Consider the following 17,649-nt stretch of genomic DNA (forward strand, 5'->3'; position numbering starts at 1 on the left):
CTGTGCTTAATTTATAAATGAAACTTTAACACAACTGTGTGTGTATAGAAAAAACCAGTATATTTAGGTACTATCTGTGGTTTCAGGCATTCTCTGGGGATCTTGGGATGTATCACTCTGGATCAGGGGGGACTACTGTTATTTACCTTTAAGCTGAGGAAGAGATTCGGATAAAGTATGTTTATTAAACCTTCATTGAGAAAGACTTAAGGTGTGGCCAAAAAAGGGGCTTGCTTCATTATAGCAGCTTATTCCAGGGGTTTTTAAATGCTAAAATCCTAGTGGCCCAACTTTGAAATTTCCATAGTAATACCACACAGCAATATTGCTGTGGTGTCTACCATGCTCCGTACCCCACATGACACAGATGCGCTCAAAAGACATATTGGTTTACTAATGCCAAAGCCAGCAGTTAACGTCGTCAAGAAAGTCAAATTTATAATTTCTGAACATTTAAACAAAGTGGAAAATTATCTGATTTTTTAACAATTGGCATTATGTATAAACAATAATTTAGTTTAATAGAATAAGTTTAAATGTTGACATTTCATTAAAAATGTCATTTCCAGAAAAATCTAGATGTAGCAAAAGATGTCATTTGAGGTTATCTTTGTTTTTAGTAACAAAATAAAGTTCAGAGAGAAAAGTTGTTTATTAAGAACTTTTTTCCCATAGAAAACAATAAGACATGTTGAAGAAAAATATACAATATATTGAATAAAAAAAGAAAAATGATGTCTCCTGTAGTCTTATTTCACTATAGGTTATTTTATGCTCCACCTAAGATGATTTAAGATAAAATTTTAGGAACTACAATTTTATTCTTCACAGTTAAAGATCTGGGAGTTTGTTCTCTGATAATGTGAATAAGAACAAACCCTATGACGAATATGGCACGAAATCCAGGACTGCCCCTCTAGCTTACCTTCAAACACCAACAACTACAAACAAAACCTGAAAGCAAAATCTGTAACCTTCAGATAAGTTTAAGTCAGTGTTAGCTAGGCTCTCATCATTTAGTTTCTTATATAATCTCATAAGTACATTCTTCCAAGTTTATATTGTTCAAATTAAGGCAAGACATATATACATCAATTAATCATATACCAATATTTGATGACATTATACAGATATCCATCAAGAGAAAACTTCTTTAAAAGCAAAAACATCCCAAATACAAAAGCATCTCTTTTATTGCTTTGAATTGTGCATTAAAATAAAAACACATTTTACTAGATGTATAATATATATATATGTATATTATAAAGGGAATAGATTTAATAGGTAGAAACATGAAAAGCCCCAAAAGCTTTAATTTAAAGTATTCCAGTTCATTTCTTCCAAGCAGAAACATTCACAGTATTTCTTTAGTTTTCAAATTCTAGATATTCAAATTGCCATCGTGCCCTGCAAAAACTAATAAATAAGCAAAATCATCAGCTGGTAACAATAAAATCGTGTTTATTTTTTTATTAATTATATTCCATAAAAGTATTTTCACAAGATGAGAAACTTTGATTTTCCAAGATTTATAATTCAACCAGTATATGCTAGTAGGGTAATGTCGACCCTATAACTTTCACATAAGAACAAAACAAAAAAAAACACACTAAAACATCGGAACACATTTGAAATATAACTTTCTTATATAATCAATTTTTTAAAAAACTGGATTCAGGTTAATAAATTATCTGAAATGAGAAATGAATAGTTTTATAATCTATTATATATGAAAATTTCCTATCTCTATTAGAACTAAGAAAGATCACCACAAGTAAACTACTCTTCATAAAAATAATGGTAGTTTTACCCTTTAAAATGATTTGGAAGAAAAACTGCCAGAAACCTATAATAAAATTTTAAAATATTTTTTATGTTTACTATAAAGTCAAGTTGGTATTTGTACCAATATTTAATCTTATTGAAAAAGAACATGGCCTACAAAATATATTATTCCCAGTGTTGGTACCAGGAATCACTTGATAGTTTTTGGTAACCATGAACACTTCTAGAACACAGGATAAATATCAAAAGTTTACACAAGATACTCACATCCTCATATATGAAATTCACAACTCCTTGTTGCAAGTGGTCTCTTCTCCTAAAGAAATCTTTAAACAAACAAATTACTTTTTTATTATAACTGAAAAATCTATAGTTTCAAATACTTGGTGTCCCCAGGTACTAAAATATTAATAATTTCATACTCAATTAAATCTTAAGTGATTATGCATCTCAGACAAGAAAAAACCTCCAAAACTGAGTATAACAATTTTTCACTACGTATATTTCAAAAATTTTAAAGCCTACCACTCTGATTAATTTAATAGTGAATAAAGGGGAAAACATAATATAAACTTGCTAGAGAAAGCAACAAACATTACTTAAGAAAAATAACTGTACCCACTTTTACTAGTTAATGGTCCATACCTGTCAAAGCCCGAAGCTTCACACAGCAAGCCACATAATCATCAAAGAAGATCCTGCCATGCTTGCTATAACGTTTAACAATAGCACTTAAGGTTTGAGGACTCAACCTATAACCTAAAAAAAAGAGATTGATAAATTACATCTTCTAATACTAAGCACATAACACCACAACAAACACTGCATTCTTGTTAATAGTCATAAATAAATTAACTTTCAAAATGCATTCCATAAAAAACGTGTTAAGAACAAAGCACAATGTTAGAAACAAAACACATTCATACTGAAATTGATCAAAGCAACTGTTAATTATTAATAGTGGTACATGAATATCACAAATCTAGCTTTCTAATAAAGTCAAAGCTAAAAAAAATATTATTTGTGATTTAAAAAATATATTTTGAACCCTAACCAGTTTTTTTCAGTGGATAAAGCCTCGGCCTGTGGACTGAAGGGTCCCGAATTTGATTCCAGTCAAGGGCACATATCTCGGTTGGAGGCTCTATCCCTGGCCCTGGTTAAGGTGCGTGCAGGAGGCAACCAATTGATGTGTCTCTCTCAGAATGATGTTTCTCTCTGTCTTCCCCCCTCAACTTCTACTCTAAAAATTAATGAAAAAAAAAATCGTTGGGTGAGAATTAAAACATATATTCTATATATATAAAAGGCTAATATGCTAAGTGTCTGACAGTTCAGCCAGATGCTATGACACACCCTGACCACCAGAGGGCTGACGCTCAATGCAGGAGCTGCTGTGATGCACACTGGCTATTTACAAAGAAATGGCACTGCGGACCTGGCATCCACAAAGCAATACTCGGCTTCCCCCAAGTGGGACACAGGCCCCACCACCACCCCAAAGTGACAGCCCACCAAATCGCAGCCGACGCTGCTGAGACCCCACGGTGCACAATGCAGCCCACAGCCCAGCCCAGAAACAGTGGCTGTGGGTGCCAGGTAATGACATCACATAGCAATGCCCAATTTCCTCTCCCTAGCAACTAGCCTCCTTGGGGTTTCTTCAGTCCAGGAACACGACTTGCTTTATAGCTAGGTGGAAATATTTTACACTTTAACCAATTGTCTGGGAAGCATTTTCCCGTGCCTCATCTCATTTGATCCTCACAGAAGTCCTGGAATAGGTAGATAGGAGACTCGTTGGAATCCTATTTTCTTTTCATTAGCCGGAAAATGGAGATTTAGAAAGCTCAGAAACTTGACTCGACTGAAAAGAAGAAATAGTGGACCCTGAAAATAACTTCATGTTTTCTCACTGTGCAAAATATAGTCAAACACTGCTGCAGCTAAATATTTTACCCTTTGTTCTCCCTGCGGGATCTACAATAATAATCTGCTTCATGTTGATATTTACTGCATATTGCTGACAATTACCTGAAAGAGAAGTTGGGGTGCTTCACTGGGCTGGAAAAAGTTTAGCTAAATCAGAAAGCAGGTCTAATTAAGCAAGTTTATCTATATAGTAGAGGCCTGGTGAATGAATTCGTGTACCAGTGGGATCCCTCGGCCTGGCCTGTGGGATCGGACCAAAACCGGCTCTCCGACTTCCCCCAAGGGGTCCTGGATTGCGAAAGGGTGCATGCCAGGGTAAGGGACCCCACCGGTGCACAATCAGGGCCAGGGAGGGACATGGGAGGTTGGCCAGCTGGAGAGAGACCATGGAAAGGCTCCAGAGTGTGTCTGGCCCATCTTGCTCAGTCCCAATCAGCTGTATCCCAGAAGCAAGCTAACCTGCCAGTCAGAGCATCTTCCCCCTGGTGGTCAGTGCACAGCATAGCGAGCGGTTGAGCGGCCTTAGCATATCATTAGCATATTACACTTTGATTGGTTGAACGGACGACTGGATGACCAGACACTTAGCATATTAGGCTTTTATTATATAGGATGCCTATGTGAATTGTTTGGCTATTTTCTTTTTTGCAAAAGGTTATATTAATTTTGCAATATTATGCTGAATTAAGGAACAAGTTTAATCCATTAATTATTAAGGCTCTATAAACTATAGTACATGTTTATATAGCCAGGATTATCCCTAAAATCACCATTTATTAAATTAAAATGTCCATTTATAAAACAAAGAAAATAACTAGTTTTTACTTTTTTAAATTAGAATTTGAGATAATTTATATTGGTTTCAGATTTTAACTTTCAAGAAATTAATTTTCTTATAAATGTATTTTGTTTAGAAATGAGTATAAATAAAATCATAAAGAGAAACACACTTAAATTTACTGAAAACTGTCGTTAACTTTAAGCAAGTTACACACCATTGTATATAATCACTTTTTGAAAGAAAGTAGACTTAGAACCTTAGCTTATCAGAGATTGATAAAAAATAACATTAAATTATTTTAAAATATTCTAAAATGCATACTTCTAATTTGGAGTATTTTGGCATCTACTGTGTATTCTCTGCTACTTAAGAAAAAAACAAAAACAAAAACCATGGTGTTTACTGCTGAAAAACTAGATTATCAAATTGGAGGTCTTACCAAGATACAAAAGAATACTATAAATAATAAGTGAGAACTAATAATTAGAGGAATAAATTTAAATATGCTCAGCAGAGAAAATTCAGAAGTTACTTTATCATCCAGTATGTATGAAAGTTCATCTTTTGAAAAAATAGTGAATAAAATGGTTTTTGTTGTTGTTAAAGGTCCTTAGTCAGAATTTACCTACAACCTTGAAATCAATCTAGGTGAAATAATATATCCCTTTATTACTTAAAAAATTAAAACAATTAAGATTCATCTGATCAAAGAACAAAGATAACCTGGATGGATGCTAAAGAATTTTAATATTCTTACCCATAGCAGCAATGGCTTGATTCAACTCATGATGCTCCACTGTGCCACTTCGGTTTTGATCAATAGTTATGAAATTTTGTTTCCAGGCATTAAGAGCTGTCCAAAGTTCTTTGAATTCATTAAATCCCATTTTTCCTGTGTAATCTCTCTGATAGTTTTATTAACAAAAATGAAATTGATACCAAAGAGAATTTACTTAACCCAAAACTCCAAATCATTCACACACACACACACACACACACACACACACACACACACACGTTAGGATGCTTCTGCAAGAGTTAGCTAAATTCGGCATATTGGAAAAGTATGGAATTCAAACAGGATCTTACAAAGCATTTTTAAACTCTGGCTTACTGTGGTAATCTATAATCAACAAATGCCTTAATATGAAAAAGCAACTATTCAATAGTATTTGCTATTTTTATTCAAGGATACATCCAACATGGCAATCATAATTCTGCAGGTTTCCAAACTGAAGGCTGTAAAACATATTTATTATTTGAATTAGAGTCTGCACAATTTAATCTATGTAAGATTATGACAATTTCTGTTGTTAACTTAAAACATTCAAAATTGCCAAAAATATACAGTCACCCTAATCAGCAAATTTAAAACATTAGCCATCCATAAAAAAAAATTGCTACCTTCAATCTAATCATATCTAATAAGGGGATTGAGATGATTAAATAAGCAATCATAAAGTAACTGAAAATTGCTATCACATGGAGGAGGGCTTTAGTCTTCCTAATACAAATGACAAGTGGAGTTTAAGTAGGCATTTGACATATACTAAAATCACAAAACTTAAAGGAGTTAGCAATTTGGTTAAAGCCTGGGGTATATGTGAGGGAGTTGCATATGATGACATCAGAAAGACAGATGAGGGCTAGATCATGAAAGTCGTAAATGCCAACCTAAAGATTTAGACCAATGGAAGTCACTGAAGGATTTTAAGCAGAGGGACAATTCTAAAATCTTCATTTCAGAAACATTAGTTTACCCTGAATAGACTGTAAAGTGAGATGAAAATGGATGTAGGTAAATCATTTGATAGTTTTACTGTAATTTGATTAAGTAAGAAAAGATAAGTTTCTAAACTGAAGCAAATGTTTTCCCCCCCTTGGGGATGAGGAAGGGGGGCAAGAAAAGAAAGAAGGAATAAATAAAAACTATCTTAAAATTAGGGTTTATTAGAAATATTAACACTTTTGTAATTATAGAACCATAACTGAGGACTCAGTAAATAGAATTTAATTTCTCAAATCCTTACTGTAATTGCATTCAATTAGTATGTGATTTATTCAAGACTATATCATAGCCCTGATAAATAAAACATTATATCAGCACAGTTAAGCTTACAAAGTTCTCATAGCTAATAGCTCATTAAAATAAAAATAAATAAATAAAAATACTTAAAATTAAGTTGACTTATTTTATGCTATTTGATATTTTTGAAATTCTATAAAGAAACAAATGATTTCAGCTAAATTTTAGATCCATTAAGAAAAAAAATTGTAAAACATCCCACAAGCTTTAGTAGCTGATTTTCTTTAAATGTTTAATTAATGTTAGAATAGGTGGTTACAGTATTTTCAGGCTGACAATTTCAGCAGATACTCAATGAGCACTTACTATGAGCTGATAGTGTGTGTTTTGTGATTTCACATAAACATAAACATTTAATCAGATTAAATATTTTGACAAAGAATGAAGAGAATTTTCAGGAAAATTGATAAGAGTTCCTCTCTCTCTCACCACATTCCATTAGAATAGAGAGTAAATTGATTTTTTTTTAAGTCATAAACCTTTAGAGAAAAAGAGAATGGGAGAAGAAACAAAGGAACCAAATTTTGCAAGTTGGAAAAGTAGATGGATGTGAGTTAACTAACCTAAGTTATGAGAAAGTGTTTTCCTGAACTTGCAATAAGAACAGGAGAAGCAGCCTACTTATCCTGGAAAAGACCCCAAAAGTTTCAGAATTGGCAATACTTCTGTAAATGGGTGAAGATAAGATAAAAACAGGAGTGACCGAATGTCTACTTAAGGAGCATTTAGAGCTCTAAATCCCCTCCTGGCCTCAGTTCAGTGGAAGGCTATGTCTGCTCCCACCTCAGCAGAAGTCTGGGGTTTTGTTCCCCGGAGAAGTCTCTAGATTGCAGGATTCCAGAACAGGGTTACCTAGCTGGCAATTAAATGAAAATTTACAAAAGACTGAGAGCCCTGCTGATTCTTTCCCCCTCCTTTCCAGACAGAAGATCAGCTGGACAACCAGCCCAAAAGGAAACCCTAAAGATACTAACTCCCAGTGTTGCACACCAAACTGCCCAGCCTAACCATCAGACACAGAGCTCTACAATCAGCACCTAACCATGACCTCACAGCTTCTAACCAGCCTTTAGTTAAAAATGAGCATCCCAGGATCACCAGACACCTGAGAAAAGCATCTAATATAAAAGACAAACAGATGGGGAGGAGGGGAGGGAAGAAGCAATCTGTTGGAAACAAAGGTTATGTAGAAAGAAACTTTAAGTCTCAGAGAGATCATGGAAGCTATCACATTCATGAAGGAAAAAAAAACACACAGATGCTCTTGGATTTTAAGAACATGGCAGTAAACAAGACTCAATAGAAGGTCTAGAAAATAAAGATATGGAAATGTCCTCCCAAAATAGAGGAAAAGAAGAAGTAGGAGAAAATAAGTGATCCATTCCAAATAACAGGCATTCTAGAAAGAGAAAACAGAGAAAACATCACTGAAGAAAACGTCCCAGAACTAAAGCAAATGAGTCCCAGACTGGGGGGTACTTACTGAGTTCCCTACACAACACAACTAGCACATCACTGTGAACCATCAGACTAGGAACAAACATTTCACAGGCCTCAAGAGAGGAAAGACATATGACATATAGGCAGGACACAGAAAGACAGAGCAACAATGGAAGCTAGAAACAATGGTACCTTTAAGATTCTAAGTGAAAATTACTTGTAACAGCATTCTACACCTGGCCATTCATTTAATTCTGAGGACAGAATGAATGCATTTTCAGATGAAGCCTCAAAAAAATTTACCTCCCATGTACTCTTTTAATAGGAAGCTAATGTTATACTTTATAGAATTAATGACAAGAGATGAAATAAAGGGAAGATCCAACTCCAGAGAGAGAAAGATAGCTCCCGAACAATGGTGATGAAATGCCAGTGTGACAGCTCTGCAGAGAGTAGAGCACAATAGGAAGCTCCAAGATGATGATTAATTTCAGGAAAGGAAAGTTATGTAAAATGGATATTAATCATACCTATCACAAGACATAAGAAGAGCATTTAGATAGTAACAAAAAGGCAAATACTGATTGTCGACCTAACGTAAATTATTGTATCGCTGTGCTGAATGGATGGGAAGTTGGGTAGGGCTCCTGTGTGGAGGGCAGGGACAAGGGTGAGTTTAAGGTTGAGAGTTAAATCCTCATGCTCCATAGTAGACCTCCACTGATAATCATTAAAACTGAAAAGCAATAGTGATTTAAAAAGCATGCTGTTTTGAAATCTGGAGGCAAATTTCAAAACAATCAGCTGAGAAAGTTGAAAGATATTTCATCTGTGAGCGGTTAACACTGGGGAGAGAGCAATGAACAATGAACAGTTATTTTCATAACAAACTTTGAAGAATTATTTGACTCTTTAAACTATGTGTATGTATATCTGTGATTAAAAAAATTATAAAGTAGTGTAAGTATGGGTACAAAATGTTAGGATATGAATTTCCTATTCCAATTTCAATGGGGGGGGGGGGAGATCTCACGAGAATAAGTTCCACTAATTCCAGACTGTGTCAAACATTTCTGAAGTTCTTCTGCATCCACTTCACCATCCTGTTAAAATAATTATAACTTGATTTAATGTACAGTTGTATAAATGCACATTAAATGCTAACTGTCCATCTAGACCAGCGGTTCTCAACCTGAGGGTTGCGACTCCTTTGGGGTCAAACGGCCCTTTCACAGGGGTCGCCTAAGACCATCAGAAAATACATATATAATTACATATTGTTTTTGTGATTAATCACTATGCTTTAATTATGTTCAATTTGTAACAATGAAATTGGGGGTCACCACAACATGAGGAACTATATTAGGAAGGTTGAGAACCACTGATTTGGACCAATCAATAAATATGCATTCTTCACAATATTACTCTATTATCAACTACAAAATAATAGATGACTTTTATAGCAAAGGCCTATTACAGAACATCATGAACTATAAATAATTTTTCACAATGGAATTATAATCTATTAATTTTTGAAGCATCTCAAATATAATTTAATTTTCCTACTTCTAGGAAATGGCATAATCATTCTATACAATAATAGCTCAAAATAATATCTTGGGGGAAACACTGGACCTCTACTTAAATTAGTAACTGGAAAAATACCTACAATGGAATTTTTAAAAAAAAATCTCAAAACTTTCCTTTCATGCCTATTTTGGGGGGAGATTATTTCTAATGAATATTGAAGAAGAAAATATATTTTCCCTCCAAAACTATTACCCCCAGCAAAATTTTAGAGTTCTGTACATTTTGTTAGTAATCTTCTGATTATTGCCCAAACATTCTTGGCTTGAACTTATGGAAAATATGTTTTTAATACAAATAAGAAATCACAATGAAAGTGAAACAGGTTGAGGAGTCTCAGGTTTCAGTACCTCATCCTATTTTCTATTTTAAAAAATATGTAGAGGAGAATAATTTACTTGGAGGCATCAAATACATTGTCCGAATGCCAAACAATAGCTCTGAGAAAGGATCAAGGGGACAAATTTAAAATGTACTTTGTAGGACCAAAGAAACAACAACAAAAAAACTGAAAAACTATGGCTAAGAATTATTATAAACATTCATATTCTGATCTTTAGCTTAGATTTCCTTATATGAAAACTTCTTCTCAATAAACCAACCATGTAGTACTGTTTAGTACTACACAGCATCTAAATGGTTGTCTGTCTGTCATGCATGTTTTTCTAATCTTGTTTACATAATTTTAAATATATTATAGAACTGTATACCTGAAATCTATATAATTGTATTAACCAATGTCACACAAAAAATTTCAATAAAAAATACATTTTAAAAAATTAAATTCTGTAGTTAGAAAATAGTTCTTTTTTAAAAAAAAATCAGCCATATTTTAAATTGTGGACACAATCGAGGTGGGGACAATCACAAAACCACTACACAAGGAAGGGTGACATGGGGAAGGAAAGGGATAACATGGAAGGGGGACCAAAAGAAGGGAGGAAATACACAAGAACTCCAAGCAAAACAAGTTTATGAACCAAAAGTCGAAAGTATATGGAAAAATCTAATGGTCAACAAGACAACCAACAAAAATTAACTATTTTAGAACAAACCCATACAAGATGAAATTAATTTTATAGAACAATCATTAAATCAAGTATGTTAAGAAAATGAAGAGAAGTAACCAAATAAATATCTTCCATTTAGAAAGAATAAGAAATTAATTTAACAAATATTTATTAAGCAACCTACTATGGACAAGCACCATTAATAGGACTAGTTATCTAACATTGTTCAAAACAAATTCCTCACCTTCATACAGTTTACATGTTAGTGGTGGGAGAGAGACAATAAAGAAGAAATTACTTTGATGATATTAAGTGATAAGGGGAAAATACAGCAGAGTAAAGGTAATAAGGAATGTGTGCAGGGGCCCTGTGGAATAAAAAGGATCTCACAAGAATAAGTTCCACTAATTCCAGACTGTGTCAAACATTTCTGAAGTTCTTCTGCATCCACTTCAGAAGTGGAAGCAGTATGCACACTAAAGTTAAAGGTGTTGCTATTATTAAAATTCATGATGTGTGTGTGTGTGTGTGTGTGTGTGTGTGCATGTGTGTATGTTTGTGTGTTTATGAAGGTATGAACCAGAATTTCCTCAAATCAACTGATGATTAAATCATCACTGTTCAGAAAACATCATCCTATAAAAAGGAACACTGCAGAAAGCTTTAACTGGGCATTTCTTGTAGAGCATCATAAATTATATGGCCTATTAAAAAAGAATACAGCTATAGTGGTGAGTTCAGTAATTGGGTTGTAGAAGCATAATATGTAAGTCTGATATTACACCTGATCCTAAAGCTAGGCAAAATTCAACATATGAAAGAATTGTCTAAATATTTGAACTAAAAAATTAAAAATGAAATAGTTTATGTACTCATTCAACACATGTATTGAATGACTAATATATTCCTAGTGTCAACTTGGTAGGGGACAATATTGCAAGAGCCATCTCTTCATGGAGTTTAACTACACAAAAGCACAAGACTATGGAAAAATTGAGGCAAGTATCAAACAGTACAAACATAGAAAATCATTGTTGAAAACTGTTAGATCAGAAGTCAAATAAAAGTCTCTAAATATATATAAATATATATGTCCAGTTCCTGTTTTAAATAGTAATTTTATAAAATGAATTTATTATATAGTAAGTTATAGATAACATGTTTATTCTCAGTAATACAACTCAAAAATTCCTTGCAGATAAGAATGGTATAATGTAACAAGATTGCATTTAGCTGCAAACAATAAAAAATGCTATTAAAGGGGCTTAAACAACTAAGGGTTTATTGTTTTCTACAAGACGCCTAGAGCAAGATAGAACTTGACTCTATGGCAACTTAGTGATGTCACCAATCTGTACTTGCAGATCTCTTTTTTCCAAATCCTCTCTGGCTCACTCTCTACACACCACCCTGGTTCCACTTTTGGTTAAATGAACTATGTGTCAGGGATCATGCTAACAGACTTTTTAAAATAAAATGACTACCCTCATCTCTGATCTCAGGAAGAAAATTAGTCTAGAAAGGTTTAAAATACAAATTTGATATACATTTTAAATGATACACTAAATAAAAAAAGTGGGCATGTCTTTAAATAGCAATCATTTTTAACTGATATTTGTGCAATGTATTTAGCATCTCACCTGTCCAGCAACAGCGGTAAAGTATGTCCACATGGGGTCTTCAGCTGAGGAGTAATTGTTCAAGTAAGCTGGGTGTCCGGGGTATCCACCAGGGAGCACCTGTGGTCCTGTTCCTGGCACTGGCGGTCCCATCTGCATCTGCATTCCTGGCATCTGACCAATAAAATTTCCAAACTAGAAGAGTGAAAAAGGAGGAAGTTATTATCACAAAATGCTACCTATTATCCACTAACGTTGGTTTAAAAAGAAATATTTATGAGCAGTCCATTGCAGTGCAGAAACAGAGTTATTGAAAGCTTCCAAATTCACTATCACAAAAGCTGTTAGCTCTAAAATACTAGATGTTCCATAATTGGACCTAATTCCATTCATTAACATGTTATCCAGAATTAAAAGAACTGTGATAGAAAAAAATCTCTAGCCACTAAGAACTCAATCTAATAGATGAATACACATAATTTGAAAAAGTGTTTACCATAATCAACACTAAAATAAACAAAAATAAAAAGTGTAAGAAAATTCACCTACAGAAAAACTAACAAGTAGTATAATCAAGACACATACTTAGAAGAATGCATGGTAAAATACAATGAAATTGTGAATAAATCAAGGGAAACAGCGTAGGACTGAAATACCTGCTCCATCAAAAAAAAAATTTTTTTAAGGAAGAAATCAATGAACAGATCAATAAATTGATAATTCTAACCATGGTCCTTTTCAAAACTAAGAGTAACAACAAGAATACAAACAATAATAATACAGAGCTAATATTTTTGAGAGCTTTTTATATCCCAGGTACTACTGTTCTAAGTACTTTCTATCCATTACGTTATTTGATTTTCCAACAACCCTATGAGGTATAAAAGTACTATGTCCTTTTTGCAATTGAGGACCTGAAACTTCAGGAGGCTTCCTGAATTGGTTAAGGTCAGATAACTAGCAAGAAGTAGATCATGATTCAAAAATAGACAGTATGACCCAGAGGCTACCTACTGTTTGTTTCCTGCTATATCTGTGGTTCCTCTTTTCTTTTCAATTGGAACTTGGTACACATTATTAATAACTTTAAAAAGATAACTTTACTCAGTTTTTTTTTTTAGTATGAAGGAAGTATAAAGATAGTTCATTATTCCATTTTGGGTGTGTTTTTTTCCTTTTTATTGAACTTATTGGGGTGACACTGGTTAACAAAATTATACAGGTTTCAGGTGCACAATTCTACAACACATCATCTGTACTCTGTATTTACCATCCCAAGAAAAGCTTCCATCCATTTATTCGCCCATACCCTCCTCCACCTTCCTCCATTCCCCCACGTCTAACCCCGGGGAATTACCACATTGTGGTCTGTGTTCAAGAGTTTTTTCCCCTTTCTTTTTTGCTCAATCCCTCCACCCTCCTCCACACCTAGCTCCCTCGCCACAGCCAGTCATGACGCCTGGTATCTGTCTGTGAGTCTGTCCCTATTTAGCTTGTTAGTTCATTTTGTTCATTAGATTCCAGAATCATATGGTACTTGAATGAAAATATTTTTCACTTACATTCTTTTTTTCATATAGCGTTGTCTTGAAATTTTTTAAAAATTACAGTTGGCATTTAATATTATATTAGTTTCAGGTGTACAGTGTAGTGCTTAGATATTTATATAACTTACTAAGTGATCTCCCAGATAAGTCTACTACCTGCAGACACCATATATAGTTATTATAATATTATTGATTATATTCCCTATGCTGAACTTCACATTCCCATGACTATTTTGCAACTGCTAGTTTGTAACTTCACTTGCATTCTTTAAGGGTCAGTAGAGATTGCCAGAGGCAAAAAAGATTAAGATAAAGGGCAAAGAAGATAAAAGATAGAGACTTTTTGAGGTACTCTGAAAAGCCCTGGGCAGGAATGTGGTAAGAGCAAAAGTATGGAGGAAGTATTAGAGTTCCAGGAAACTTCCTCAGGAGGTGGTCAAAACATATATAGATTCTGAAGCAATGAAGTACAAGAAAGGAAACAGTAAGACAATATTAGCAAAAAAAAAATAGATGTGATTGTTTAAAAGTTGCTTCTTTGAAAGGAAGAGATGGACAGACCAGATTGACAAATAGTGAAAGGGCCCTACTAGGGCTGGCTCAGTGGATAGAGTATAGGCTTGGGGACTGAAGGGTCCCAGGTTCAATTCCCCTCAAGAGCATATACCCAGGTTGTGGGCTCGATCCCCAGTAGGGGGCGTGCAGGAGGCAGCCAATCAATGAGTCTCTCATCGTTGATGTTTCTATCACTCTCTCCCTTCCTCTCTGAAATCAATAAAAATATATTTTAAAAAAAGAAAAGGAGAGTATTTAACCACAAATAGAATTTAAATTTTAAAATATATATTAACAATGCTATGAATACCTTTTTACCAATATATTTGGAAAATGTAGATGAAATGGCCCTTCTAAAATTATAAATATTGACTCAAGGGAGAAAAAAATCTTCCTATTTCTAATAATGGCAGGCTAGGATAATTTAATCAACCTTAGTAATGAAAATAATCCAAATGTTGCAAAAATATTATTTTTAAATCATCTTACCAATGGAAGGAAATTTCCAGGCCAGTATCTGAGGACAAGTCTAAACCCTGAGGTGAACAGCTTAGCAAAACTCATAAAGCTTTTGCTCTTTGGGCATGTAGAAATAACCTCCCAGGACAAGGAGTGAAAACAAGTGTTAGGGCATATCCAGGAATTTAGGGCTTACTGGAGACCCTCACCACTGTAAGATTCACATCAGGAAGAAAAACTAAAAATGTTTTATAAGAAACAAGATCAAACTAAATCTAAGCATATTAGTGAAAAGCTAATGTTGAGGTCATGCCAAAAGATGACTATGAACCCTTTACTATAGCATCTCCATTTGTTCCTTGAGAGTTGAACACATTTTTTTAAACTAAAGTCAGGCAAGCTATATTACATGAAGAATCTGACCGTATGAATAACCTTCTACCTCTCTTTCCTTCCTGACACGCAGCATTCACTGCCCCCAAATCCAAAAACATGAGAGCTGGTCGTGGTCAGAGTACAGATGATTGAAAATTCTTTGCCGTCTCCCCTATGCAAGGCGGACTTTCTCCATCCCCTTGAATCTAAGCTGGGTCTGTTTCAGCTGTAACTGATAGGATACAGCAGAAGTTGCACGAAGGTCCATTCCAGGCTAAAGACTTCAAGAGGCACTTTCTGTTTCTCTCTTAGAACAAAGCCGGCATAAGGAAGCCAAGACTCATGTAGAAGGACCCCCATGGAGAACTGGAGCTCCCAGTCATTAAGGCCAACCCATAAAAATAGTTTAAAAAATTCATATTTCAAGTTGCCTTCTTGGTAGTGTCAAATGAGTCAACACTGACTGTTACATAGTCAGAGTTATTATCTGGTAATGTGACTCAAGAACAGCTGGGACTTAAAAGCTGTTGGCAATGTCATTTTTACGTTGTTTTGCACATTTTTGAATCCTTAATATTATTTTGGATTCCTAGTTTCTTCCCAGAAATTTTAGTTAAACTAGATGATATAATCTGCAACGCCAGAGAACTCTGTACATATAAACTGTAATATATCGCATTAAGCTAAAAGGAACAAACAAGTTGAGAAGCCAATGTCTCTACTTCATCCCTCAGTGTGAAAATTGTATTTTACATCAGTGTGAAAATTTCCCAAGCCCCACCGTTAGGCATCTTAAAGTCGAAGGGGCCAGGAGGAACTTAGGCCAACTTTTCAACACTGCCATCTGACAGTGCTAAAACCTATATTAAATATTAGTAAAGCTCAATTTCTCTTTCTGGGTTAAAAACAAGTACAATTAAAATTAGAATTATATTATTGTCTACCCACAGCCCAATCAATGGATTATCCCTCATGCACATTTTAATACAAAGTGTGCTCCCCACTTTGGAGATCACTGACATAAATACTGAAGATTGTGCTACTTTCTGAGAAGAAAAGCCAGCCAGCTAGCCACCAGGATACTGCACTTAAAATTTCCAACTCTCAAAAGTGATGCAAAATAAAGAGTTATGTAAGAAAAGAGTAACCCTCCCACTCCCAAAAAAAGTCTAGAAGAACAGATTGCCCTTAGCAGAACAGTAAAGATTAGGAGATATTTAGCGTATCTTCTTAAGGATAGAAAATAAGTGGTCAAAAAATTCAGAAAGAGGATGTCTAGCAAAACTGAGTGAGACATTGGGGGCGGGGCACAGCAGATGACTGGAACAAGAAAAGGGTGCTTTTCCCCGCGCCGTTCCAGGAAAGATGTTTCTAAAAACACATCACACTCTTGGCTACACAAGGACACGCCTCGGGGACCAGGACTCGGACTACGGGCACGAGAGGCAGTGCAAGAGGCGGCGAAGATTCAGGGGCCGAAGGTGGCCCCGGTCCCTGGGCACCGCCAGCAGGGGCGCCACACCCCGCAGAGCGGTGGCCGCGCGCAGAGGACAGCACTCACCCCTCCTCCGTATCCCGGATAGGCCATGACGAGCGGATCAAGTGCCACCCCGGTCCGCGTCACCCTTCGAGTCTGCGTCCGCCCTGCCGGTGAGAAGCGTAGGTGCAGGTACAATGCAAGTGCGGCTGAAAGGCGCACTCCGTCCTTTGCTTCCCCGAGACCTCCCACTGCCGGCACCCAGCCCCGCCCCCTCGGCTCCGATTGGCTGAGTCCCGCGCTTGGGGGCACGCCCCTTTCCGGAGTCTCAGTCCCACCCCTCTTGTCTCTGATTGGCTTCACGCGCCCAGCTCTTTCCTGCTCGGCTCCCATTGGCTCGCTCAGGCGTCGCGCTCTCCTCACTGAACCACGGAGCACACTGGCGCGGTTACATCCACCCTCTTTGGAAAGGCTGTCCCCCAAGTTTCTTTAGAAACCCCAGACCGGTCATTACTTCTTTTCACCACCGTTTTTGAGCTGGACTTCCAGATGCACATCTATGAATCTGAAACCTTTTGAATAGCGTTGATGTCACAATCAAAACTTTGAAACCTTTACCCCTGCGCCAAAGGGGAGTGCTTCTGAGCTAACGCCCACTTGATGTCAAATTTTACCAAAAGGTTATTTGTAGTTTGTTTAGTAGATAAACAGTAACCAGAGTTGCCAGGTTTAGGAAATAAAAACATAGGAAGTCCAGTTAAATTTCGTTTTCTAGTAAACAAGGAATTGTTATAAATGTCTCAAATATTACATGATTTGCATGATTAAATGTCTTCACTCCGGCAAAAAACTTAAATGCTCAATTCCTTGGTTTATTAAGTAATAGTAGCTGACAGTTCTGCTTTTCTCCAGCTTTAAAAAGACAAGACACACACACAGTACAAGGACAGCTGTAGCTTTTGCTTAAAAACACAAGCAAAAGACCAGGATGACATA

General features: G+C 35.6%; 1 protein-coding gene across 1 annotated transcript; it reads right to left on the reverse strand.

Moving 5' to 3' along the window:
- Positions 1 to 633: 633 nt before the first annotated feature.
- On the reverse strand, positions 634 to 16,890 carry GCA (grancalcin). The gene is made up of 8 exons (XM_006083208.3): positions 16,738 to 16,890; positions 12,262 to 12,435; positions 9,058 to 9,127; positions 5,694 to 5,737; positions 5,256 to 5,403; positions 2,431 to 2,544; positions 2,053 to 2,111; positions 634 to 1,416 (listed from the first exon to the last, which is right to left on the reverse strand). The coding sequence occupies exons 1-8, from the start codon at positions 16,762 to 16,764 to the stop codon at positions 1,390 to 1,392; spliced, it is 663 nt and encodes a 220-aa protein (XP_006083270.1). The 5' UTR covers positions 16,765 to 16,890; the 3' UTR covers positions 634 to 1,389.
- Positions 16,891 to 17,649: the final 759 nt, after the last annotated feature.

Source organism: Myotis lucifugus, unplaced genomic scaffold (assembly GCF_000147115.1).
Source record: "Myotis lucifugus unplaced genomic scaffold, Myoluc2.0 scaffold_5, whole genome shotgun sequence".
NCBI classification, from domain to species: Eukaryota; Metazoa; Chordata; class Mammalia; order Chiroptera; family Vespertilionidae; genus Myotis; species Myotis lucifugus.